The sequence below is a fragment of the Peromyscus californicus genome, unplaced genomic scaffold (genome assembly GCF_007827085.1).
Source record: "Peromyscus californicus insignis strain IS unplaced genomic scaffold, ASM782708v3 Scaffold_3__1_contigs__length_106647218, whole genome shotgun sequence".
Classification (NCBI taxonomy): domain Eukaryota; kingdom Metazoa; phylum Chordata; class Mammalia; order Rodentia; family Cricetidae; genus Peromyscus; species Peromyscus californicus.
Genome location: NW_026294551.1, coordinates 53,805,363 through 53,829,394, shown reverse-complemented (window position 1 = coordinate 53,829,394; position 24,032 = coordinate 53,805,363). Strand labels below are relative to the sequence as shown.

The window sequence follows — 24,032 nt, the reverse complement described above, 5'->3', positions numbered from 1 at the left end:
CCCCACTTCTCAAGAAACACTAGGAGAAGCCTGACGCGCCCTCACTAGGGAAGGGAAACAGTAGGTCAGGTCGGTGATGCACAGCTGTAATTTCTGCTGTTGGGCAGAAGCGGAAGGATCGCTACAAATTCAAGGTCAGTGTACGCCTGAGCGTGAAGTCCAGGCAAAAGGGGCGGGGCGGGGCGGACCACAGGTGGATGCTGGGGCGGAGCCAGGGCTGCTCCGTGACGTCACAGGCTCCCTCCCGTGAGCCCTTGCGGCCAGCGTTCCCGCGTTCTTCAGGGTAGGGGTTTGGGCTCGTCATGGCTGCTTGCCGAGCGCAGGCGTCTGCCTCCGTGAGTGCTGTTTGTGTGATTCTCGTGGGTTTTTTGTTTTGTTTTTCCACCTTGTTCCGGATTTCCTTTCTTCCTGTACTCCTTCCACCTGCTGTCTGTGGTCGCGGCCTGGGGAGCAGGGGCTTTTCAGGCCGGTGGTTCCGCCACGGTCTGAGCCCGGAACACTTCTCCGCCCACCTACTCTGGGAGACTGGCAGCAGGTTGTGGGGCTGTGTGTGGCTCCAGGAGCCCCTTGACGTACCTAGATGGGAAAGGAGAAACATCCCACTCCTGAGGTTCGTGTAGGAGTTAGCTAGGCGGGAAAGCATTGGAAGAGCATCGTTACTAGGCAGCAGAGCCATGTTGATAAGCAAGAGTTAGAGCAGATGTCTTTTGAAAAACTTAATTCCATTTGGGTGGATGTGGAGGGGTCAGAACGAATAGCGAACTGTCTTGTCTTGTTGAGCAGGCACTTTCTTGGTAGTTGTTGATGAAGGAAACCCCTTCACAACAGGAGCTCCTTCCTGGACCCCGGAGTAGGCATAAACCACACCCAAATACCAGTTTTCGCAGAGATCCTTTACTAAGTGAGAAGAAACTTTAAAGTGTCTGCTTTCTGACCTCAGGCTGAAAAACAGCAGCAAATGACCTTGCAGGTGTCATTTTTTTTAAGTGGAGAAGAAGGGGCGGTCCGTGTTAGAATGGGTTAGGATGCGGTGGTAAAGGAGGAGATAGGGAACGAGGCAGAAGGGAAGGGGACAAGGGAAAAGGGGCAGGGGTATTTGTCCTAGAGGGACAACGGACTGCCTCTGGATAGAGAGGAGACAGATGTGGCCCATAGGCAAATGGAGGTTTGTAAAAGTAAAATGGGAAACCCCATGTTAGGATAAGGTGTTTAATTTTAATTGAGTGTGTTAATTAGGTGAGCCAAAGGGGCTTCTGATTGCTGGACTTAAATACTTTAATAGCTGGACCTTGGTCATCTGCCTCAGGAGGAGGAAGTGGCCGAATAAGGAGACAGACCTTGGTGACTAGCTTTGGGAATATAATCTAACAGTTTTTAGCAAGGCAGAGGGGATGGGGGAGAAGGGCAAGGCCTGCCAGAGCCACCTGCTCAAGTGGGCTAGTGTCCCTTCAGTTGGTGGGTGTTTTAAGACAGTGTCATGTTAACATCACGTGACCCTGGTGCTTGCTGTGTAATTCACTAGGGTAGCCATGACAAGCCTCAGCCTCCAGGGCACTCTGCATCACAGCGCTACTACACCTCACACTTGTTGGCCTTTGTGTTTGTTACACCACCCCGAACCAAGCCCACGGGACCACATTCCCAGCAGTGTGTGTGTGTGTGTGTAGGGCGTATGTGCCACAGCTGACAGAGTTCAGAGGACAGTTTTGTGGAGTTGTCTCACTTTTATGCCAGTTTCAGAGAGGGAACTCTGGTAACCAGGTTTGCACTCCAAGTATATTTACTGCTAAGCCATCTCACTGGCCCAGTTTATTCTTTGTTCTTAAATGAGCTTCTTCAAAAGGTCTGCCCCAGCCTTTCAGTTAGTTCTGCAGGAGTTAGAACTACCTCCTCATTACCATTAGAGTCCTGTCTTTGGAGATCAAGGTCCAGAAATCACACCCCTGGCCTTTATTTGAAGGGGGTGGGGGGCAGCGTCTCTCTACTTAGCCCTGGCTACCCTGAAACTCACTCCATAGACCAGGCTGGCCTTGAACTCTCAAAGATCCACCTGCCTCTATATCCTGAGTGCTGGGATTAAAGGGGAGTGTCACCACACTGACCCCTGGCGGTGGTGGCGGTACACCTTTGATCCCGGCAGAGGCAGGTGGATCTCTGTCAGTTTGAGGCCAGCCTGGTCTACTGAGGGAGTTCCAGGACTGTAAGGGCTACACAGAGAAACCAAACAAACAAATAATAAATGAAACCAAACTTGATTTCACTTTGAGACAGTGTTACTACTTTGAGAAACAAAGGTTTTCAGTGTGTCACACAATGGATAGGACAGCAGAAAAATAGCAACAACAGAAAAAAAAAAAAAAACCTGAAAGAAAACAGTGTACTTCTAGGCTTTGGTTGTGTTGATCAAGTGTATCTGGATAATGGATTGGTCCACTGTCTAACACTCTGAACATGAAGGCAAAGAGAATGTTTGCCGTAGTGAAAACAGGACTGTCCACAAGAATGCTGAGCACTGAAATAATTTAGAGCATTGAAAGTGGTTTTCCAAGGTGCTATAGAAGGGCTGAATGTGGAATACTAACCACAGGTTAATAGAGAGGCCTTTGGAGGGCCAGAGATAGAGCTGTGATGGTTAGAACTAGCTGGACAGGCAAAACGGGTCAAATCGAGTGGGATTATAGCTTGTATATATTTAGTTTACAGGGACTCAAGTGCTTATGCTTCATTAAAAAAATAGAATAATTAAAAACTATAACCTTCTAGAGAGTGGTGGTACATGCTTTTAATCCTAGCACTTGGAGGCAGAGGCAGGCGGATCTCTGAGTTTGAGACCAGCCTGGTCTACAGAACGATTTCCAGGACAGCCAGGGCTACACAGAGAAACCCTGTCTCAAAAAACAAACAAAAAAATCTGCACACACACACACACACACACACACACAGAGTCCTAATACAGGCATGATGGTACATGCCTGTAGTCCCAGCATTTAGGAGGCAGAGGCAGGTGAATTTTTGTGAGTTTAAGGCCATTTTGGTCTATATATTGGGTATAGGCCAATCAGGATTACATAACAAGACCTTGTCTCAAAAAAAAAAAAAAAAAAAAAAAACACCCAAAAAACAAAAACAATAGGGGTTGGAGAGATGGCTCAGCAGTTAAGAGTACTGGCTGTTCTTCCAGAGGCTGCAGGATACAGCTTCAGTTCCTGGCACCCATTTGGTTCACACCCATCCTTAACCCCAGTTCCAGGAGATGGAGTGGACACCAGGCATTCATGCAGGCAAAACATTCATACATATAAAATGAACATTTTTTAGTGTAAGTAAATAAATTAGCCTTTGCCTATGTCCTTGTCTTCTATTAGACATATTCACATATTAAGAGCAGTGATGTGATTTTTTTTTTTTTTTTTTTTTTTTTTTTTTTGGTTTTTTCGAGACAGGGTTTCTCTGTGTAGCTTTGCGCCTTTCCTGGAACTCACTTGGTAGTCCAGGCTGGCCTCGAACTCACAGAGATCCGCCTGGCTCTGCCTCCCGAGTGCTGCGATTAAAGGCGTGCGCCACCACCGCCCGGCCGTGATTTTTTTTTTTTTTTTAATAGACTTAAATTTTTTTCATGTAATATATTTTGATCTTTTCTTTTTTCTCTGTCAACTCCTCCTAGATCCTACCCACTCAACTTCATATTCTTTCTCTCTGTCTTGGAAAAATATAAAGACACAAATCCAAACCAAAAAAAATCAAACCAAAAGGTTTCTTTGTGTAGCCTTGGCTGTTTTGGAACTCACTCTGTAGATAAGGCTATCTTTGAACACAGAGATCTGCTTACCTCTACCTCCCTAGTGCTGGGATTAAAGGCGTGGACTTTTGAAAGCAATTTTTGTCATTTTTACTTTTCAGGTTACTGACTCCATGTAAGATGGAATAACCCTAACCACGGGGCCAGTGCTATGCAATAGACATGTGTACAAGGTACTATGGAAGCTCCATGGTCAGAGTGGCAGTTGACCTGGGATGGCCAGAGAAAGGGCCACAGAGAAATCTTCCCTCCTTGCTTCCTTCCTTCCTTCCTCCCTTCCTTCCTTCCTTCCTTTTTTAAAAATTCATATGGATGTTTTACCTTCATATATGTCTGTGCACCATGTGCCTACAGTGTCCACAGAGGCCAGCAGAAGGCATCAGATCTGGATCTGGAGTTACAGACAGTTGTGAGCTGCCATGTGGGTGCTGGGAATTGAACATGGGTCCTCTGGAAGACTTAACCGCTGAGCCATCTCTCCAGCCCCCAGGAATCTGTATTTCAAGTGAGCATGTTAAGGATAAGTACACGTTTGTTAGAGGAAACAAACTCAAGCTAAGTGGCCACCTGTTGGTCTCTGGCTGCACTTACTATAGCAAGCACTCTTCCATGTAATTCTACCTTCAGTTTTGGACTAACTTTTAAAACTTCTTCAGGTCCTAAACATTCAACCTTTGATGATCTGGATTTGTTTGTTTGTTTGTTTTTTGAGACAGGGTTTCTCTGTGTAGCCCTGACTGTCCTGGAACTCACTTTGTAGACCAGGCTAACCTCAAACTCACAGAGATCTTCCTGTCTCTGCCACCTAAGTGCTGGGATTAAAGGTGTATGCCACTATCACCTGGTGATTTATTTTATTCTAATTCTTCATTTCCCAAAAATCCACTGTTGGGCAGGATGGTCATGAAGACCCAGTTTTAACTAGATTCACTTTCCTCAGGAGCAAGCCTGGCTTGAGGCTGCCCAGACCTTCATTCAAGCAACCCTTTCCCCAGCTGGCAAGGAGCCTAATAAACAGTTGACTCAGTCAGTAATCGATTGTGTGAAGGAGACGTGGCTGTCCCAGAGGGAGAACCAGGATTTTACGCTGCCCCTGAACTACAGGTAGGGTGGGGTGGGCTTGGTGAGTGGTTGAATTGATGTTGAGAAGGATATAAGAGTGTGTGGAAAGGCAGGCAGTCCCAACACCCTCATCTGCAGGGTTTTCCTATTCTCCATTCAGCTTTTTTTCCTGAAGTTCTCCTAACTTGGCTTAAGCTACGTCTGTAGAGAAGGAGAGTGGGAGAAGAAAGTGATTCAGCTGATGTGGAGTGTGCAGCAGTATCCCGTATAGCCATGGACTTACTGCCTACCTTAAGAAATTCTTAGCATTTTGTCATATTTGCTTCGCTCTTTGTTTTTTCTTTTTTTGGTTTTTCAAGACAGGGTTTCTCTGTGTAGTTTTGCACCTTTCCTGGAACTTGCTCTGTAGACCAGGCTGGCCTTGAACTCACAGAGATCTGCCTGCCTCTGTGTCCCAAGTGCTGGGATTAAAGGCGTGCGCCACCACCGCCCGGCTGCTTCGCTCTTTCTTGTAAGATGTAAAGAAGTTTAATGAGCTCTCCTGATAAGTCTGTTTTGATCTGATTCTCCCTTACCTCTTCAGAAGTAATCACCATCCTGAAGGGAGGTGCTGATCTGTACAATCTCAGTATCTATTTGCATATTGTTTTCAGTAGACTCATACCAGTTTATTCATATAACAGCATACCTCTATATCTTTTAAAATTCTTTTCTTTTTTAAGTTAAAGCCATTTTACATATGTGGGTGTTTTACCTGCATGTATGTCTGTGCACCACATGTGTGCCTGGTGACCATGGAGGCCAGAAGAGGGCATCAGATGCCCTGGGACTGGAGTTACACACAGTTGTGAGCCACTGTGTGGATGCTGGGAATGGAATCTAGGTCTTCCAGAAGAGCAAACAGTGCTTTTTTGTTTGTTTGGTTTGTTTTGAGACAGGGTTTGGGTTTCTCTGTGTGGTCCTGGCTCTCCTGGAACTCACTCTGCAGACCAAGCTAGCCTGGAACTCAAAAGATCCACCTGTCTCTGTCTCCTGAGTGCTGGGATTAAAGGTGTGCGCCACCAGCAGCATGCCTGTAGACAGTGCTCTTAACTGCTAAGCCGTTGCTTCAGCTCCTGTGTGTGGAATCTTTAGTGTAATCCTCCATGCACACTTACTTCCTCAGACTGCCCCACAGTCTCCTTCATGTCTCTTGATCCCTTGTTGTGGAGCTATTTATCATAGGCTCTCTTCCCGTTTCCCTTAGAGGCATTGCCCAACCCTTAGATCTAAACCTCGTCCTTAATTTCATAGGCTCTTTAGTCAAACATGCCCTAGTCCCTGCTCTCCTTCAGCCCTACTTGGACCCTTAGGTGTGTGTCCAGGTTGAGGGTTCTTTAGACGTAACTGATGTGCAGAACTGCTTTCTTTCCAGCTTTGTCTCGGTGCAGAACCTCAAGACCCACCAGCGTCTGCCATGCTGCAGCCACTTGTCCCGGAGCGGCCATGCTCACCAGGCTTGGTCCCAGGGAGCAGGGCCAGGGGGCAGTGTCCTGCCCCGGGAGCCGCTGTTACTTTTAGGGACACTACTAAACCTGTCTGAGGATGTGGAACAGGAGTGCAGGAGTGGTAGCCTGTGTATGAGAGATAACACTGGAGTCGTGGACTGTGAGGTGAGTGGAAGAAGGGACCCGCTGCCTCCAGTATGAGCAGGAGTGGTACACCAGCTGCTAAGGCCCTGCTAACCTGTGGCTTTGATCTTTTCTAGCTTACAGATCTAGACCTTTCTTGGTTGGGCCATCTCTTCCTGTTCCCCAGTTGGAGTTACCTCCCTCCTGCCAAGAAGAATTCCTTGGGGGAAGGGCACTTGGAGCTGTGGGGTACCCCCGTGCCAGTATTTCCTTTGGCTATCCGTCTTGGCCCTCTCGCGCCTATCCCTGTCCTCTACCCAGAAAAGGCATCCTACCTGCTCAGATACAGGTAATTTCCACTCTGAAGGAAGAAAGGACCATTGTGAAACCCGGAGGATGATGGTACTTCTGTGGAAAAAAGACGTTTGACAGTAACATAGGTGGAACAAGGGAGTGATGGGGGTTTGAATGTCAAGAAAGTCATGAGGAGGGACTGGAGAGATGGCTCAGTGGCTAAGAGCACTGACTACTCTTCCAGAGGACCTGGGTTCAATTCCCAGCACCCAAATGGCAGCTCACAACTGTCTGTAACTCCAAGATCTGACACCTTCATATGATATCTGGCACCCTCACACAGGCAAACACCGATACACATAAAATAAAAATAAATAACTTAAAAAAAAAAAGAAAGAAAGTCATGAGGAAGGCTCTGAACTGGTTGTGGCTCACCTCCGTAATCCCAGCATTCAGGACACTGAAGCAGGAAGCCTGTGTAGCCTATGTAGTGAGTTCCAGGTCAGTCTGGGCTACAGTGTGAGTTCCCTTATCAAAAGATGGGGAAAAAATAGGCTGTAGAGATGACCCAGTGGTTAAGAGTGGTTAAGAGCACTGTCTGCTCTTTCAAAGGACCTGGGTTTGATTCCTGGCACCCTCATGGTTCACAACCATCTGTATTTCCAGTTCCAGGGGATCCAGCACCCTCATTTGACCTTCCTGTGCACCAGGCATGCACGTGGTACACAGACATACATTCAGGGAAAACATTCATATACATGAAATAAGATGATTTTTTTTTTTTTTTCAAAAGAAAAGAAACCCTAGAAGTTCTTTTAGTGTATGTGTGTGCACACATGCACGTGCTGGTCAGAGGACAACCTCAAGTGCCATTCCTCAGACACTGTCAGCCTTCTTAGTTTTGGAGATAGGGTCTCCAGCTGGCCTGTAAGTAAGTTAGGCTGGCTGGCCATTTAGACCTACCTGTCTTCATCTCCCACCACAGAGATTAGGCCAAAACGCTTATTTTTCTTTCTTTCTTTTTTTTTTTTCAAGACAGGGTTTGTCTGTGTAGCTTTGCGCCTTTCCTGGAACTCACTCTGTAGCCCAGGCTGGCCTCGAACTCACAGAGATCGCCTGGCTCTGCCTCCCGAGTGCTGGGATTAAAGGCGTACGCCACCACCGCCCGGCTTCAAAACGCTTATTTTTTAAGTTCTAGGAATAGAACTTGTGCTTAGAAGTCAGACAAGTGCTATCTCCCTGGTCCCCAAGAGGATTCTTTGCGTGTGCATGTGTGTGTGTGTGTGTGTGTGTGTGTGTGTGTGTGTGTGTGTGTGTGTGTAACCTCCCTTTATAACACACAGTTACACAGAGGTCAGAGAACCATTTGTGGGAGATGGTTCTCCTTCCACCATGTTCCCAGGGATCAAAATCCAGACCTCATCCTTGGCAGAAAGCACTTTTCCCAGCAGAAAACTGACTCCCGAGGAAATATACCTTGTCTGAGGGCAAAAAGGGTTGGAAAGGTTTTAGATAATAGCTTTGAATTATGGACATTTTACATTGCTACAAGATTGTTCTTCACAGTGGAAGGGAAGACTTGTATAGAGGAAAAAGGGAGAAATGAAAATGTCTTTTTTCTTCTTCTTTCCTTAGAAAGAAGCACAAAGTAAAGGAGCCAAATCTGGCTGGGAAACTGGTCCGTCTGAGTGCCCTGGTGATAACTCAGAACAAAAGGTACTTCGTCCTGACACTTGGTGAATTATCCCAAGCTGAGCGCCAAGCTGGCAGCCAGGTGTCCGTCATTGTACAGGTGAGGAGTAGGGTCAAGTCTGGCCTGTGGGAGTAGAAGGGGTGTTAGAGCAAGAGAACAACATAGGGAGAGCCACATAGTACAGGGAGTAAGCCCGACGCGGAAGGACAGCGGAAGGACAGCCGCCGTCCCATTTCCTCTGTGTAGTATCTGCATTAGTAATGCTAAAGTAGGAACTGTGGAAGAAGGAAGGGGTCTAAAGGCAGGCAAGGAAGGGATGATGGGAGAGAAAAGAGACAGAGCCGAGGCGATGGCTTAGTAAAGGACTTTGCCTACAAGCATGAGTTTGATCCTCGTGTAAAAAGCTGGCCACAGAAGCATGGCCTGTAATCCCAGTGACAGTGAAATGGGAAGTAGAGGTGGGCAGAGCCCTGGAACCTGCTAGCCTAGCTTTTTGTGGAAGTTCCAGACCAGCGAGAGGCCTGCCTCAAAGGGTAGAAGACTTTCTGAGAAATGACCCCTGAGATTGTTTTTGACGTCCATGTGAGCGGGCACAGGTACATCTGCCCACATGTCACCTACACACACAGAAGAAAGATGGATGTGGATTTGGGGGCTCATGCTTTTAATCCTTACATTTGGGAGGCAGAGACAGGCAGATCACTGAGTTTGAGGACAGCCTGATCTACATAGCAAGTTCCAGGACATCCAAGGCTACAATAGTGATCCTTGTTTAAAAGAAAAAAGGAGCCGGGCTAAAGAGATGGCTCAGCAGGTTTGGTTCCCAGAACCCACATGACACCTCACAGTGATTTATAATTCCAGTTCCAAAGGATCCAATTTGAGCACTGCATGCAAATAGTACACAGACGTGCATGCGTGGAAAACACACAAAATTGAAATAAATAAATTATTAAAAAGAATGACAGGCCAGGTGGTGGTGGTACATGACTTTAATCCCAGCACTCAGGAGGCAGAAGCAGACGGATCTCTGAGTTTGAGGCCAGCCTGGTCTACAGAGTGAGTTCCAGGACAGCCAGAACTATTTCACTGAGAAACCCTGTCTCGAAAAACCAAAAAAGAAAAAATGAAAAAGAATGACAGAGATACTGAGTGGTGGTGCACGCCTTTATTCCCAGCACTCAAGAGAGAGAGGCAGAAAGATCTCTGAGTTCAAGGCCAGCCTGGTCTACAGAGTGAGTTCCGGGACAGCCAGGGCTGCACAGAGAAACCTGTCTTGAAAGACTAAAGAAAGAGGCTAGAGAGACGGCTTAGTGGGTGAAGTGGTTTTATAGAAGCGTGAGGACCTTAGTTCAGATCCCAGCACCCATGTAAGAGCTGGATGTGGCAGCATGCGCCTTAGCCCCAGTGCTCTGGAGTGGAGACAGACAGAAGCCAGAAGCTCACTGGGTGCCAGTCTAGCAAGTTCCTGTGCTCTGAGGTTCGGAGAGAGCAATTCTGTCTCAAAAAATAAGATAGAAGGGCTATAAAGAAGGCTCAGCAGTTAAGAGAACTTGTTCAGTTCCCAGCGCCCACTTGGTGGCTGACAACCATCTCTAAGTCTAGTTCCAGGGAATCCATTGCTCTTCTGAACTCCACAGGTATGTGGTGCACATAATGCAAGCAAAACACTCATACACGTAAATAAATAAGCAAATCTTTTTTTAAAAAAACTGATAGAGAAGTGATTGAAGAAGACATTCTGACACCAACCTCTGGCCTCCACATGTACTTGTACAGATGAGCACACATGTCCCCTGTGCACATACAAACATATGTACACAAAGGTATTACATGTTGTCTCCCATATGTGGAACCTAGATTTGTTTGTGGAGACTGGGTCTAGTGTAGCTTTGAACTCTTGGTCTTCCTGGTTTCATCTCCTGAGTGCTAGGGTTCTGACAGGCCTGTCACCCTGTCGGGTAATAGCACACAGGACGTGAGAGTAGAAGGAAGGCCATCTGGAGAGGAAGGGCACCTGGGGAGGAGGGAGGAGAAGAAGAGGAGCTACGTACTGACAGACGTGTGAGAATGTCACAGCCATATTTTATGTGCTTACCAAAATAATAAATAGATGTTAAGAAGGCCATCTCTCAGCATCGCAGAGGACTGGTTCCTGAGGATGCCTAAAGGGACGGGTGACATGACTCATTGGGAAAAGCCGCTTGTTGCCAAGCCTGAAGACTTTGAGTTTGACCCCAGAGCTCGCTCACATGGTAGAAGGATAAAACCAGTTCCTGCAAGTTGTTCTCTGACTTCCATATGTCTGCTTGTGTGCACACATGTATACAAAATGTAAGTGGGGGCCGTGGTGGCACACCCCTTTAATCCCAGCACTCGGGAGGCAGAGGCAGGTGGATCTCTGTGAGTTCGAGGCCAGCCTGGTCTGCAAAGTGAATTCCAAGACAGCCAGGGCTGTTACACAGAGAAACCCCATCTAGGAAACCACAAAAAAGTAAAAGTCAGGCCTGAGGAAGTATGGAAGGATTAGGAGTTCCAGGCCATGGGAGAGTTCATGCGAGTTCAAAGCCTGGAGAGATAGCTCTGGTCAAGAGCACTGCCTGCTATTCCAGAGGTCCTGAGTTCAACTCCCAGCCACCACATGGTGGTTCACAACCATCTGTGAGATCTGGTGCCCTCTTCTGGCATCCAGGTATTCTGCATGCAGAACATTGTTTATGGATAAATAAATCTTTTTTTCTTTTTGGTTTTTCGAGGCAAGATTTCTCTGTGTAGCTTTGCACCTTTCCTGGATCTCGCTCTGTAGACCAGGCTGGCCTTGAACTCACAAAGATCCGCCTGCCTCTGCCTCCAGAGTGCTGGGATTAAACGCGTGTGCCACCACTGGCCCGACTTGATAAATAAATTTTAAACAAACAAACAAACAAAATTCGGACTGGGCAGTGGTGGTGCACGCTTTTGATCCCTGTGAGTTCGAGGCCAGCCTGGTCTACAGAGCGAAATTCAGGACAGGCACCAAAGCTACACAGAGAAACTCTGTCTCAAAAAACAAAACAAAACAAAAATCAAGGCCATCCTCAGCTACATAGCAAGTTTGAAACCATAATGTGCTTAGAAGCCAGGTATGGTTGCTCATACCTGTAAGTCCAGTATATCTACAGGAATATTCATGAATTTGAGGCCATCCTGGGCTACAGAGTGTGGCCCTGTCTCAAAACCAAAACAAGCAGCAACAACTTATTCAAACAAACAAACAAACAGAATCTAGGACCTACAGTAGGACTGGACTCTACCTGAAGCGCTCACCCTGCTTTGTAGTCTGAAGAAATGTCTCCCTGGACATAGTAGCATACAAACGAACTAACTTTCCTGTCATTAGAAGTTTTTCTAATTGTCTGAGTGTTCTAACTATTGTAGTATTAAAAACGCAGCACTCCAGGCAACACAGCAGTATAACGTAGTATTGCAAATAGTGGATGGTGTAGTCTTTAGGTGCTGCCGCAGAACAGCTAGAGTTAACTACCGTGAGGTGGCTAAAATTGAGTTGGAGCTTTTAAAGTATGGACAAGTTTTGGAATCCAGGGCTTTGTGCTTATGAGGCACTGTTCTACCACTGAGCTGTGTCCCCAGCTCTGCTCTTTTTATTTATTTATTTTTAAGATTGTGAGACAGAGTCCAGGTTGCACAGTCTGGCCTTGAGCTCATCTTGTGGCTCAGGTGGGCCTTGAATTTAGGTTCAGGATTGAGCATCCCTATCTGAAATCTTAAATGCTCAAATATCTGAAACTGAATGAAGACATGACACCACCTGAGCATATGTAATAGACTCAAGTTAAAACACAGGCATACTAAACATATTCTATAGATTACTGCCTCCATGCTGTATAGATAAGATGTTTAGGAAACACAAATGGATTTCATGTTTAGAATCGCTTTCCATCTACAAGACATCTTATAATATAGAAAACCTTGGATATTTCTGGTTGTATTTCAGATAAGAGATAGCAACCTGAGGGCTGAGAAATGGTTCAGTGGTTAAGAACACACGTTCCTCTTAAAGAAGATCTGAGTTCTGTTTATAGCACCTGCATTTGGGTGCATCACAAGTGCCTGTAACTCCAGCCCCAGGAGAAGCTGATGCCTCTAGCCTCCATGGGCAGAAGTTGATAAGTTTTAAAAGTCTGAAAAAAGAAAATGTGAGGGCTGGAGAGATGGTTCAGCGGTTAGGAGCACTGGCTGTTCTTCCAGAGGTCCTGAGTTCAATTCCTAGCAACCACATGGTGGCTCACAACCATCTGTAATGAGATCTGGTGGCCTCTTCTGGCCTGCAGGGATATGTGCAGACAGAACACTGTATACATAATAAATAAATCTTTAAAAAAAAAACAACTAAATTTCTTTAAAAAAAAAAAGAGAAGAAAAGAAAACGTGAGATCAGCCAGTATTCCTCTCTGGGCTTTCTTCAACTCTACCTTCATTCATTAGCCTTCCTGTCTTTCTACCTCATCCTCACTTTTTCTTCCCAACCTTGTGAGGGCTGGACTTGTAGCTCAACGGTAGAGTGCCTGCCTAGCATGCACGAAGTTCTGGGTTTGATTCCCCAGTATGATAAAAGAAAAAATTACAAGGAAGATTTTATTAAATGTGTATTTTTTTGATACATGTTATATTTCGCTCTATATTATTACTTAGGTTTTTGTCTTCCCAGTGATTTAAAACATGTTAAAGAGGAATGAGAGCCGGGCGGTGGTGGGGCATGCCTGTAATCCCAGTATTCGGGAGGCCCAGGCAGGTGGATCTCTGTGAGTTCGAGGCCAGCCTGGTCTACAGAGCTAGTCCAGGACAGGCTCCAAAGCTACAGAGAAACCCTGTCTCAAAAAAAAAAAGAGTTTAACACTGGTCTTGAGCCCAGCCTGGGCTGTGTGAGACCTTGTCTGAAACAAAACAAAACAACAAAAACCCAACTAAACAAATAAGCAGACAATGAAGAGGTAAGAGGAGAATCAAGGTCTTTGGCATCAAACTGATGGGAAGGGCCTTTGGCAGAAGTGCAGCATTGGGGCCTGGTGTCTTATGTACAATGTTAACTTTGCCTAAGCCAGATTCCTGCCCAGATGGTGTGGCACCGAGTCCTTAGGCCTGGTAGGGCCTATGTACTGACAAAATTGCGAGTAACGAAGACCCGAGGTCACAATTACTCTATTTGGACAACCATTCCATCTTCGGATCTGGTACCCGCTGAGACCAGATTGTGTACGAGAGCTGGAGCTGGACATAACGTTCTTAGAAGCTGACCTTATACCACTTCCCCAACCCACGAACTCCAAAGACAGCGGCAGGCAAGAAGGTCTTTTCCGGAATTCCAAAGTCTTACATTATTTGGTGAGTGAAAGGAACTGATCCTAGAGATTGTGGCCAAGAAATGTGAGCTGTCAAAGAAGGAAACGGTGACCAACTGGACCTCTGTCCTCTGTGCAGGGGACAGTCACTGATGTGTTGAATGAGTCTGCCGGCCTCTACATTCTAGATGGGGAGCTGATTCTCTGCCTGGCATACCAGCATATCCGTGGCCTCAGGCGGGTGATTCGACCAGGGGTCCGTCTGGAGGTATGTCAAATATCAAACCTGGAGTTGAGAGACCCTCAGTTCATGGGAGATGATGGGTGACCTCAGAGAGAATGAGGTTTGATAGAAAGTGAGATAGGCAACACTGGGGGACATGAGCTTTGAACTCAGGTTAAGCTGGCGTCTTACCTTGGCTCTTGTTTATTTTTTTGCTTATTTATTTGTTTAAAGATTTAGTTTTTAATTGTGTGTATTTGTATGTGTGGAGGTGGGGGTAGTATTTGTACATGAATATAGTGTCTTGCAGAGGCCAGGAGAGGTCATCAAGTCCCCTGGAGTGGAAGTTTAGGTGGTTGTGACACACACACACACACACACACACACACACACACACACACACACACACACACACACACGCAGTGAGTGCTGGGAACTGAACTTGGGTGCTCTGCAAGAGTGGTGCTTTCTTTAAGTGTGAGCATCTCTCCAGCTCTGGGGGAGTTTCTTGTCTCCTTTATTTGTTTTGAGTCAGGGTCTCACTGTGTTGCCCTGGCTGGTCTGAAACTTACTCTCTCTGTAAAACAAGCTTGCCTGGGGCTGGAGAGATGACTCAGAGGATAAGAGCACTGCTTGTTCTTCTAAAGGTCCTGAGTTCAATTCCCAGGAACCACATGGTGGCTCACAACCATCTGTAATGAGATCTGGTGCCCTCTTCTGGCCTGCAGGGATATGTGCAGGCAGAACACTGTATACATAATAAATAAATAAATCTTTCAAACAAACAAACAAACAAACAAGCTGGCCTGAACTTAACAGAGATCCACTTGCCTCTGCTCTGGAGTGCTGGAATTACAGGCTTGTGCTTTCCTTGTTTTGTTTTTCGAGACAGGGTTTCTCTGGTGTTTTGGTGCCTGTCCTGGAACTTGCTCTGTAGACCAGGCTGGCCTTGAACTCACAGAGATCCGCCTGGCTCTGCCTTCCGAGTGCTGAGATTAAACACGCTCACCCCCCGCTGCAAAGCATCATGTCCTTTATTTAGATCTCAGTAGCTTCTGTGTAGCTGAAGATGGCCCTTAATCTTCCAGTCTTCCTGCCTCCTGCCTCTGCCCCCAAGTGCTGGGGTTCCGGGTGTATACCATAAACCGTTTACCTCTGCTCTTCTGTTTTCCTGCAGCTCCGAGATGTTCATCTCCTCCAGTCAGTGGGTGGAGGAACAACAAGACCCGTTCTAGCACTCTGTCTCCATGGCACCGTTCTTCTTCAGAGCTTTTCTCCTCTTAAGCCTGAGACTTTGCCATCCTTCAAAGTTCATGGTGCCTCCTTGTATGAGCAACTCGTGTGGGAACGTCAGCTAGGACTTCCCTTATACTTATGGGCTACCAAGGCGCTGGAGGAGCTGGCCTGCAAGTGAGGAGGATGGACATTGAAGGTCTTGGGTGGAGAGGGGCGTGGGAGGGTGACTGTCTCTGTAGGGGAAGCAGGATCCTGGAAGGGACAGATCTTGGGGAAGTGACTGTCCTTCTCTCCCTGGTCAAGGCTGTGTCCCTATGTGTTGAGATACCACCAGTTCCTGAAGCATTCCTCTCCTGGGAGCCCCAGCTTGGCACTGCAGCTCCTGGCTCCCTCCTGGGATGGTCTTATTCCACGTGGCACCCCCGGTCGACATGCACACAGTGAGATCCTGGAAGAGCCACATAACTGTCCCCATCAGAAAGTATGAGAATGTGGGGGAAAGACTGGCAGCAGCTACTGCTTGGCACCTGGCACAGGGGACACACTCTGTTCTTTCTTCTCCCCAACAGTACATTCAGCTGCAGACTCCCTGCTCTTTCCCCACCTTACTCGACCTGGCAGAGGAGGGGCAGCGTAGGGCTTGGGCTGCCTTTGACCCAAAGGCCCTTCTGCCTCTCTCAGAAGCTGCCCACCTGACCAGCTGCCAACTGAATCGCCACCTAGCCTGGTCCTGGCTCTGCCTGCCATCCTGTGTGTTCCAGCCAGCCCAGGTAAGGGGACTCTGGGTGGCCTGGGACTACTTTTTGCGTCTGCATGGCCACTTCCTGTTCAGCTCACTGGTTGTCGTTGGTGGTGTTTTTAGTTCTTTGCTTTTGTCATTTGTTTTGTTTTGGGTTTTTTTTTTTTTTTTTTTTTTTTGGTTTTTCGAGACAGGGCTTCTCTGTGTAGTTTTGGTGCCTGTCCTGGATCTCACTCTGTAGACCAGGCTGGCCTTGAACTCACAGAGATCCTCCTGCCTCTGCCTCCCAAGTGCTGGGATCAAAGGCGTACGCCCAGCTGCTTTTGTCGTTCGGCTGTGCTGGTTTTCTGGTTAGACTGCAGTGTCTGTTCTCACCAGTTTGTCCTTGTAATCATAGCGTGGGTTAGGTCTGGTGCTGCACGCCTTTAATCTTAATGCTTAGGAGGGGAGAAATGAGTGGATGAGTTAGGCTAGCCTGGACTACATAGTGAGACCCTGTCGCAAACAACAACAACAAACAAAAACCCCTCTGTTTCAGGGTACACAGGTTCCACAGTTTCAGGCTAGTCAGAGTTAAACAGTGAGACCCAGAGTCAGCGAGATGGCTTGGGTAAAGCTCTTGGTGTCGAGAGTGGTGACTGAGTTTGATTCCCAGAATCTGAATGGTGAAAGAAGAGAACTGACTCCCTCAAGATGCCTCTGACCTCCACATGAGTTACATGACACCCTCATTAAAGGTCATAAAACAAACCCAAAAACTGTAGCTTGGAATATAGAATCCTGGGGGTTCTGCTTTGTGTTTCTGTTGTTGCGTTTTCTCTGCTGAGGCAGTCTTGCTGTAGCCCAGGCTGGCCTCGAACTCCCAGAGGTCTTTTTACCTCAGCTTCCTGATTACTGGGACTCTAAGCGTGTACCACCGTGCTCAATTGTGCAACTTAGTTCTTAACTCCTACATGTATGAGTGCTTGTCTTTGTTACACTAATATTTAAACAGTACATGACACGTGGTAGATGCTCAGGGGAATTATATTTTATTTTTATTTTGAGACCGATCTCACTGTGAACCCTGGCTGGCCTGGAACTCATAGTATGGACTAAGACAGCCTCAAATTTGGAGCAGTTCTTCTGCCTCTGCCTTCTAAGTCCTGGGCTTACATCCAGGCCTCTGTTTCTTTAATAACTAGTAGCTTGGCTTTTCTTTTCCTGCAGGTTCTCCTTGGGGTGCTGGTGGCTTCATCTCATAAAGGTTGTCTGCAACTTCGGGACCTGAGAGCTTCACTGCCCTGCATGCCCTTGACTGAGAATTCGCAGCCCCTCACTGACCCAAAGCTTATAGGTGTGTTGAGAGATGGAAAGGGGCGGGGGGGGTGGGGGGGGGTGGGGGGGGGGTGGGGGGGGGTGTAGAGTTCTCAGGGTCCAGGGAACCAGGAGGAGGCATCTATCGAGGTGGAGAAGTTTGAGAGGCTGGGATTCATGGAGAGAAGAGGAGCCAGAGCTACAACTCCCGACATCCATCTCTCCTACACGGCTCCTAAACATGCACCTTCCTGCTTCCTACATTCATAATTTGGCAGAACACTACTCTTGTTTGACTTGTTAGGATTCATAGCGAGGAGCTTGGCATGGTGGCACATGCCTTTAATTCCAGGAGAGGCAGGTGGATCTCTGTGAGCCTAATCTACATAGCAAGTTCCAGGACAGCCAGAGCTATGTAATAGAAACTATCTCAAAAACAAACACACAAAACAGGGAAGAAGCCCTAGAGGGGAAAACTGGTTAGACTCAGAAAAAGGCATGTTAGAGGTTTGGGGAAAGGGTAACAAAGGCCTTTAGCCCATGGAGCCAGGGGCAGGATTGTACATGCATGTGGAATGGTTTCTGCTTGGAGCCGTTGCGTAGGGGCTGAGACGATCCGCTGTGGACTCCCCGTCAGAAGAGGGCATTGGCTCAGGGCTGGGATGGACACAGACCTGCCGGGTGCTCTGCCTCACGGCTTTCCCCACAGTTCCTTTCTTCTGAGATAGAGAGCTTCCTTCATCTAGGCTGCCTGGTACGGGCGGAGAAGTTCCAGCTGGTGGTAGAGAGAGAAGTCAGGAGCAGTTTCCCTTCCTGGAAGGAGCTGGACATGGCGGGCTTCATCCAGAAGAAGCAGGCCAGGTCAGTGCTGGAGTGGTGCCTGTCCTCCTGGGTCTGAGGGGAAGGAAACACTTGGTGTCTGGGTATTTGGGGTCCAGATCACTATTCCTGCATCACAAAATATCTGTCTCTTCCAACAGAGTCTATGTCCAATTCTTCCTGTCTGACGCTCTGATCCTGCCTGTGCCCAGACCCACCTTTGATTCCAAGTCACCTCAGACAGACCCCTCCTGCCCAGAGGAACCCCATGTGGGACAGAGCCGGCTATTCTTGCTGTCCCACAAGGAGGCCCTCATGAAACGTAACTTTTGTGTCCTTCCGGGAGCCAGATTACAGCCTCCGAAGCCCACCCTGAGTTTCTATGTGTCAGGAACTTGGCTTTGTGGCACACAGAGGAAGGAGGGATCTGGATGGGGCCCACCTGAGCCTCTAGGAGTTGAGAACAAGGATCAAAAGGTAAACCGGGACTCCAGGTACTTAGGGCCTGCCCTCACATGCCCTAGGCTCCGCACTGGGGGTTCAGTGCTGTGCCGTCCGTCCGTCCTTCCTCCCAGGTCTCCCTCATCTTCCTTGGCTCTTCAGTTCGATGGTTTCCATTCTTGTACCCAAACCAAGTCTACCGCCTCGTGGCTCCCGGCCCCTCAGTGAGTGCTTTCTTCTCTCCCACTAGAAAGCTGGTCGGGCTGGAGTCTGGAGCAGGCATCCCAGTGTGGGTCCTCTAGGTCTCTTGGAAGAGGCTGAATTTAGAGGGACGGAATCATGGTTGGGATCCCTGCCTTCACCGGGCTCCAGGAAGAAATCAGCATTGGAAGACTTAGGGAACTTTGTTCTGGCCTAGGCACATGCAGAAGCAATTGTCTTCATGTTTCCCAGCAGACACCAATGTTGTTTGAGACAGAGGGTTCTTCTGGCCCATCTCAGCGTCCTCTGAAACTGGCTGGCACACAGTCTTGCCTCACTGTCCAAGAGGAGTGGACCCTGGAACTTGGGAGCTCTCAGGACGTACCTAATGTACCAGAGATCTCCAAAGCACTGCCTCAGTCCTCACTGACCCACCTGCTTAGTGACAAGTAAATGTCCTGCATTACTTCTGCTGCTTTTGGCCATGCTCTCTTTGTGCGCTACACATTTCTCCAACGTGATTTAGCCTGTAGAGGAAGGATGTCACTGTGAAAGGAAGGTTCTATTTCAGGCTGCCTCTTCTGGAATTCCACCTTCCCCGGTGCTCGCCCCGCCCCGCCCCCCCCCCCCCCCCCCCGTATTTTGTTTGTTGGTTTTGAGACAGGATCTCAAAGCCAGGCTGGTCTTGATGCTGCTCTGTAGCTGATCTTTGATTCTTGTTCCACCTCCTAAATGTTGCGCACCGTTTCACCCAGTTGAGCAAATGTTCTCACAGGAAGGAAAAGCTTTAGCAATAAAAGGAAACAGAAACCCAAAAAATACAAGGAAGAAGATGGAAATGTAGAGAAGGACCTCTGTTTAGTGTGGTATGTAGTTGGTGGATGAACACAGGAACATGGTATTTCATAGAAGCTTTTGTAGGTAACCCCAAGTGCGAATGAAAAAGCTGTTTCCTGTGTGAAGAAAAATTCTACTGCATTGTGTATGATTTTTATGAGACTGGTCTTTATTACTTAAAGAGAATATGAGCCAAGCATGGTGATGTACATGTTTAATCCAAGCACTTAGGAGGCAGAGGCAGGCAGATATCTCTGTGAGTTTGAGGCCAGCCTGGTCTACATAAGGAGTTTGGGCCATCCAGGGCTAAGTGGTGAGATGTTGTCCCAGAAAAAGAAGGGGGAGGAAAGTGAATATAGAGGACTGATGCTCAGTGGCTGGAGAACTGGCTGTTTTTCCAGGGAACTTGGGTTCGATTCCCAGCACCCACATGGCAGCTCACAACTGTCTGTAACTCCAGTTCCAGGGGACCTGGCATCTTCTTCTGGCTTCTTAGGGTCTTGGTGCACAGACAGATGCAGGAAAAATACCCATGCCCATAAAATAAAAGTTAAAGAAGGGGTTGGGGATTTAGCTCAGTGGTAGAGCGCTTGCCTAGCAAGCACAACGCCCTGGGTTAGGTCCTCAGCTCCAAAAAGAAGAAAAAAAAAAGTTAAAGAAAAAGTAAATGTAGATTGGGAGTTGGGAGGTGGTGCATGCCTATAATTCTAGCACTCAGTCCTGAGGTGGTGCTACCATTAGTTTTAAGAGAGATCTTGTCTAAAAAATAACAAACAAACAACAACAACAAAAAAAAAAAAACATGAGTCAAAGGAGGATTGTAATTTTTATGAGATTGATCTTTATTATTAGAAGTGAGGCCAGGCGGTGGTGGCGCACGCCTTTAATCCCAGCACTCGGGAGGCAGAGCCAGGCGGATCTCTGTGAGTTCGAGGCCAGTCTGGGCTACCAAGTGAGTTCCAGGAGAGGCGCAAAGCTACACAGAGAAACCCTGTCTCGAAAAACCAAAAAAAAAAAAAAAAAAGAAGTGAATGTAGACTGGAGTGTGTTTGGGTGGTAGTGCACACCCTTAGTCCCAGCACTTGGGTGGATCCCTGAGTTCAAGGCCAACCAGGTAAACAGAGCAAGTTCCAGGACAGCCAGGGCTACACAGAGAAACCCTGTCTTAAAGGAAAAAAAAAAGAGAGAGAGAGGAAGAGGGAAGAAGAAGAAGAAGTACAAGGAGGAGGATAAGGTAGTAACACACTTGTACCCATCGTGCTTGGGCACCTGAGGCAGGAGAGTTGCTGAAGATTTGAAGTCAGCCCAGGTTATATAGCAAGACCACACACATCTCAAAGGATTAAAACAGAAGAGTAAAGTCAAAATGAGTGTTTCCTAGAAATCTGCATCTTCAGGATAGGCTTGAGCCCTGGAGCATAAGACTAAATGATGGGCAAGCTGGGACTCTAGCTACAAATGCAGGGGGGTTTGGAGGGCTTCTAGAGAGGCTGCTGCCTCCACTGTGGTAGATTTCTTTTTCTTTTTTTTCTTTTTTGTTGTTGTTGTTTTCCAGACAGGGTCTCTCTGTGCACCCTTGGCTGTCCTGAACTTACAAGAGATCCGCTTGCCTCTGCCTCCAGTGTGCTAAGATTAAAGGCACACACCACCACCACCACCACCACTGCTTGGCAGATTTCTTTTTGGTTTTAAAGTTAGGTAGGCTTTGAATCTCTGTTACAGGCCCATTTTTCTCAAATGCCCTTTTACTTTTAGCTCAAGGCTTTCTAGGCCCTGGTGTGTGGCGTTCTAGCAGATAAGATGGCTCCTTTTCATCTTGTGAGCTGATCTCTCAGTTGTGTGTTTCCTCATGTGTTTCTTTCTCTTCTCAGCATCTCCAATTCCTTGGTGTCTTTCTCTGCTGAAATTTTGTCTCGGATACTATGTAAACCACCTCTGGCCCTTCGCCGGATAAACCCTGGTAATGTCCTTGCTGCTGGGGGAAGGTTTGAATTAGAGCAATGGGACCGTGTAGTCCTGGCTGATCCACTAGCCACCCTTCCCTCTATCTGTAGAGAATGCTGGGGCTGTTAAAACGGGCGTGAAGCTAACGGTAGCTCTAGAAATGGATGACTGTGACTATCCCCCTCACCTGGACATATATATCGAAGAGCCACACTTGCCTCCCCAAATAGGACTCCTTCCAGGAGCCCGAGTCCACTTTAGCCAGCTGGAGAAAAAGATTTCCAGGTGAAGACCTGTGTTGTATGGCCATACCTCCTTTGCTTACTGATGTCCTGTTGAACACTCACCCCCACCTAACTGTGCTACAAGGACACCTTTCTTTGCTAGTACTATTTTGTTTTGTTTTAGGACAGGGTTTCACTATGCAGTCCTGGCTATTCTGCAGCTTCCTGTGTAGCCCAGGCTAGCCTCAATCTTAACATCCTCCTGCCACTGCCTCTGTCTCCCAAATTCTAGGAATACTGTGCTCACCTTTGCTGTGGCTTTGGTTGTTAGTCTGGTGTCTTCCTCTGTTCTTGCTGTGGTAGAGCTGAGGGGGGCATGTCTCTGGGAGAGGCATGCCCTCCTCAGCTCGGTGCCTACCCAGCCTGCTTGCTCTCTGCTCATCACTGTTCTTTTATCTGCAGATCCAACATTGTTTACTGTTGTTTCCGGCCGTCCACTTCCGTGCAGGTCCTGAGCTTCCCCCCAGAGACGCAAGCCCGGTAGGTCAGTGTTTAGGCTCTGACCTCTAAATGTCCGTTTCACCCTGACATCCCACTCGTGTGTCTGCCTCCAGAATGTTTGCCACGGGTGTAGTCTTCTAGTCTTCTCTGATCACGGTAGAGTTGGTTTTTGTTTGTTTTCCAGACAGGGTCTCTCTCTGTAACCCTGGCTGTCCTGGAACTCACTCTGTAGACCAGGCTGGCCTCAAACTCACAGAGATCCATCCACCTGCCTCTGCTTCCTGAGTGCTGGGATTAAAGGTGTGTGCCTCCACTGCCCAGTTTAGTATTTTTTGAGTCAGAAGGATTTCATATGCTCCAAATAGAAAAAAATGCCCAATGCCTATCAATTTACCCAGAAAAACATGAGGGTCTAAGCTCTCGAAGCCTTTTCTGTCCTACATGTCTTGGCATTCAAGCCTGAGAAATAATCGATGGCTCTTGGAGATCAGGAACCAGAGTGTGGCAAGGGCTGTGGGCTTCCAGGGGTGCACAGGACTCACTGCTGTCCCCGTCCACGTCCTTGTTTGTGTTCTTTGCCTGTGTAGTCTAGTTAGACTCACCTTGCTTTCAGAACTCCTCTTCCTTGGTTTAGGTTTTCTGAGATGGTCTCACTTTGTTGCCTTGATTTTTTTTTTTTTTTTTTTTTTAAATAGACAAGCTTTTACTATGTAGCCTTGGCTGGCCTGGAACTCACAGAGATCCCCCTGCCTCTGCTCCCTAAGTGCTGGGATTAAAGGTGTGTGCTTCCATGCCTGGGTAACCTTGAAATTTTGATGAGGCTGAATCCCTATGCTGGGGTTGTTGGTCCGTATTACTAGGCCTAGCTTCTTTGCCTGCTACCTGACTCGTTCCTCTCTCTCTCTCTCCTTAGGGCGCCCCTGCCCCACATCTACCTGGCTGAACTTCTCCAGGGTGACCGGGGGCCCTTCCAGGCCATTGCCTCTTGTCATGTTGTTTTTGTCCTGAGCCTTCAGATCCTGTGGGTGTGTGCCCATTGTACCAGCCTTGCCCCCCAGGTATTAGAGAGGACAGGCTGAGCCCGGTGGGAAGGGTCGGAGTGGTGGCATTGGATCAGGAGGACTTTTCCAACTGTCTTTTGTTTTCTTTGCCCCAGGGGAGGTGTAGTCGGCAGGACCCCAACTGTCCAGCTCAGACGGCTATAAGCCAGGCCAATATCAGGTAGGCACCTTGTCACGCTGGTTCCTTCCGGGTTCCACAGCTTCTGATGTTTGCAGTAGCAAGGCTTTTGTTTGATGAAATTGCTGATACTAACTACACGTGAGTATCAGGCCAGCAGGGCTGCGCAGCAAGACCCTGTCTCGTCCTCCTGCCCCCAGTATTTTCTTTGTTTGCATGAGTAAAGGTACAGTAAGCTAAATACTGGAAGCATTGTGTCAAGAGAGCCGTTGGATCTGGGGATTGTGCATCTGGCTTTGCTCTGGAAGTTTTCTTCCCCCTTCCCTAGGCTCTTGGTAGAAGATGGCACTGCGGAGGCCACAGTGACCTGTAGGAATCATCACGTGGCAGCAGCACTCGGGCTGAGTCCTAGTGAATGGACCTCGGTCCTAGAGTGTGCACGGAGGCCAGGGAGAGTGGCCTTGCAGTTTACAGGCCCGGGGGCCCAGACAGAGGTAAGTGTTTAGATAGATAGCCAAGTTCTTGGGGTTTCGGCAGATGGTTGGGAACGTGGGTTCCAATTAACCCCGAGTTTCCCTTTTTAGTCTCCAAGCAA

The 24,032-nt window shown here is 47.8% G+C and overlaps 1 protein-coding gene across 1 annotated transcript in view; it reads left to right on the top strand.

Annotated features, from left to right (window-relative positions):
- Positions 1 to 231: 231 nt before the first annotated feature.
- Positions 232 to 24,032, top strand: part of Ctc1 (CST telomere replication complex component 1) — a 24,457-nt gene continuing 656 nt past the window's right edge. Inside the window, 23 exon segments of the mRNA XM_052757543.1 lie at positions 232 to 335; positions 4,740 to 4,903; positions 6,276 to 6,513; positions 6,609 to 6,820; positions 8,401 to 8,557; positions 13,561 to 13,689; positions 13,691 to 13,840; positions 13,937 to 14,065; positions 15,198 to 15,430; positions 15,560 to 15,737; positions 15,826 to 16,026; positions 17,205 to 17,331; positions 18,038 to 18,152; positions 18,272 to 18,587; positions 18,686 to 18,775; positions 19,008 to 19,201; positions 21,461 to 21,549; positions 21,644 to 21,818; positions 22,220 to 22,297; positions 23,172 to 23,316; positions 23,415 to 23,479; positions 23,766 to 23,931; positions 24,022 to 24,032. The exon segment at positions 24,022 to 24,032 is cut by the window's right edge and continues 116 nt beyond it. Coding sequence (XP_052613503.1) covers positions 303 to 335; positions 4,740 to 4,903; positions 6,276 to 6,513; positions 6,609 to 6,820; positions 8,401 to 8,557; positions 13,561 to 13,689; positions 13,691 to 13,840; positions 13,937 to 14,065; positions 15,198 to 15,430; positions 15,560 to 15,737; positions 15,826 to 16,026; positions 17,205 to 17,331; positions 18,038 to 18,152; positions 18,272 to 18,587; positions 18,686 to 18,775; positions 19,008 to 19,201; positions 21,461 to 21,549; positions 21,644 to 21,818; positions 22,220 to 22,297; positions 23,172 to 23,316; positions 23,415 to 23,479; positions 23,766 to 23,931; positions 24,022 to 24,032 — 3,395 coding nt within the window. The 5' untranslated portion in view covers positions 232 to 302.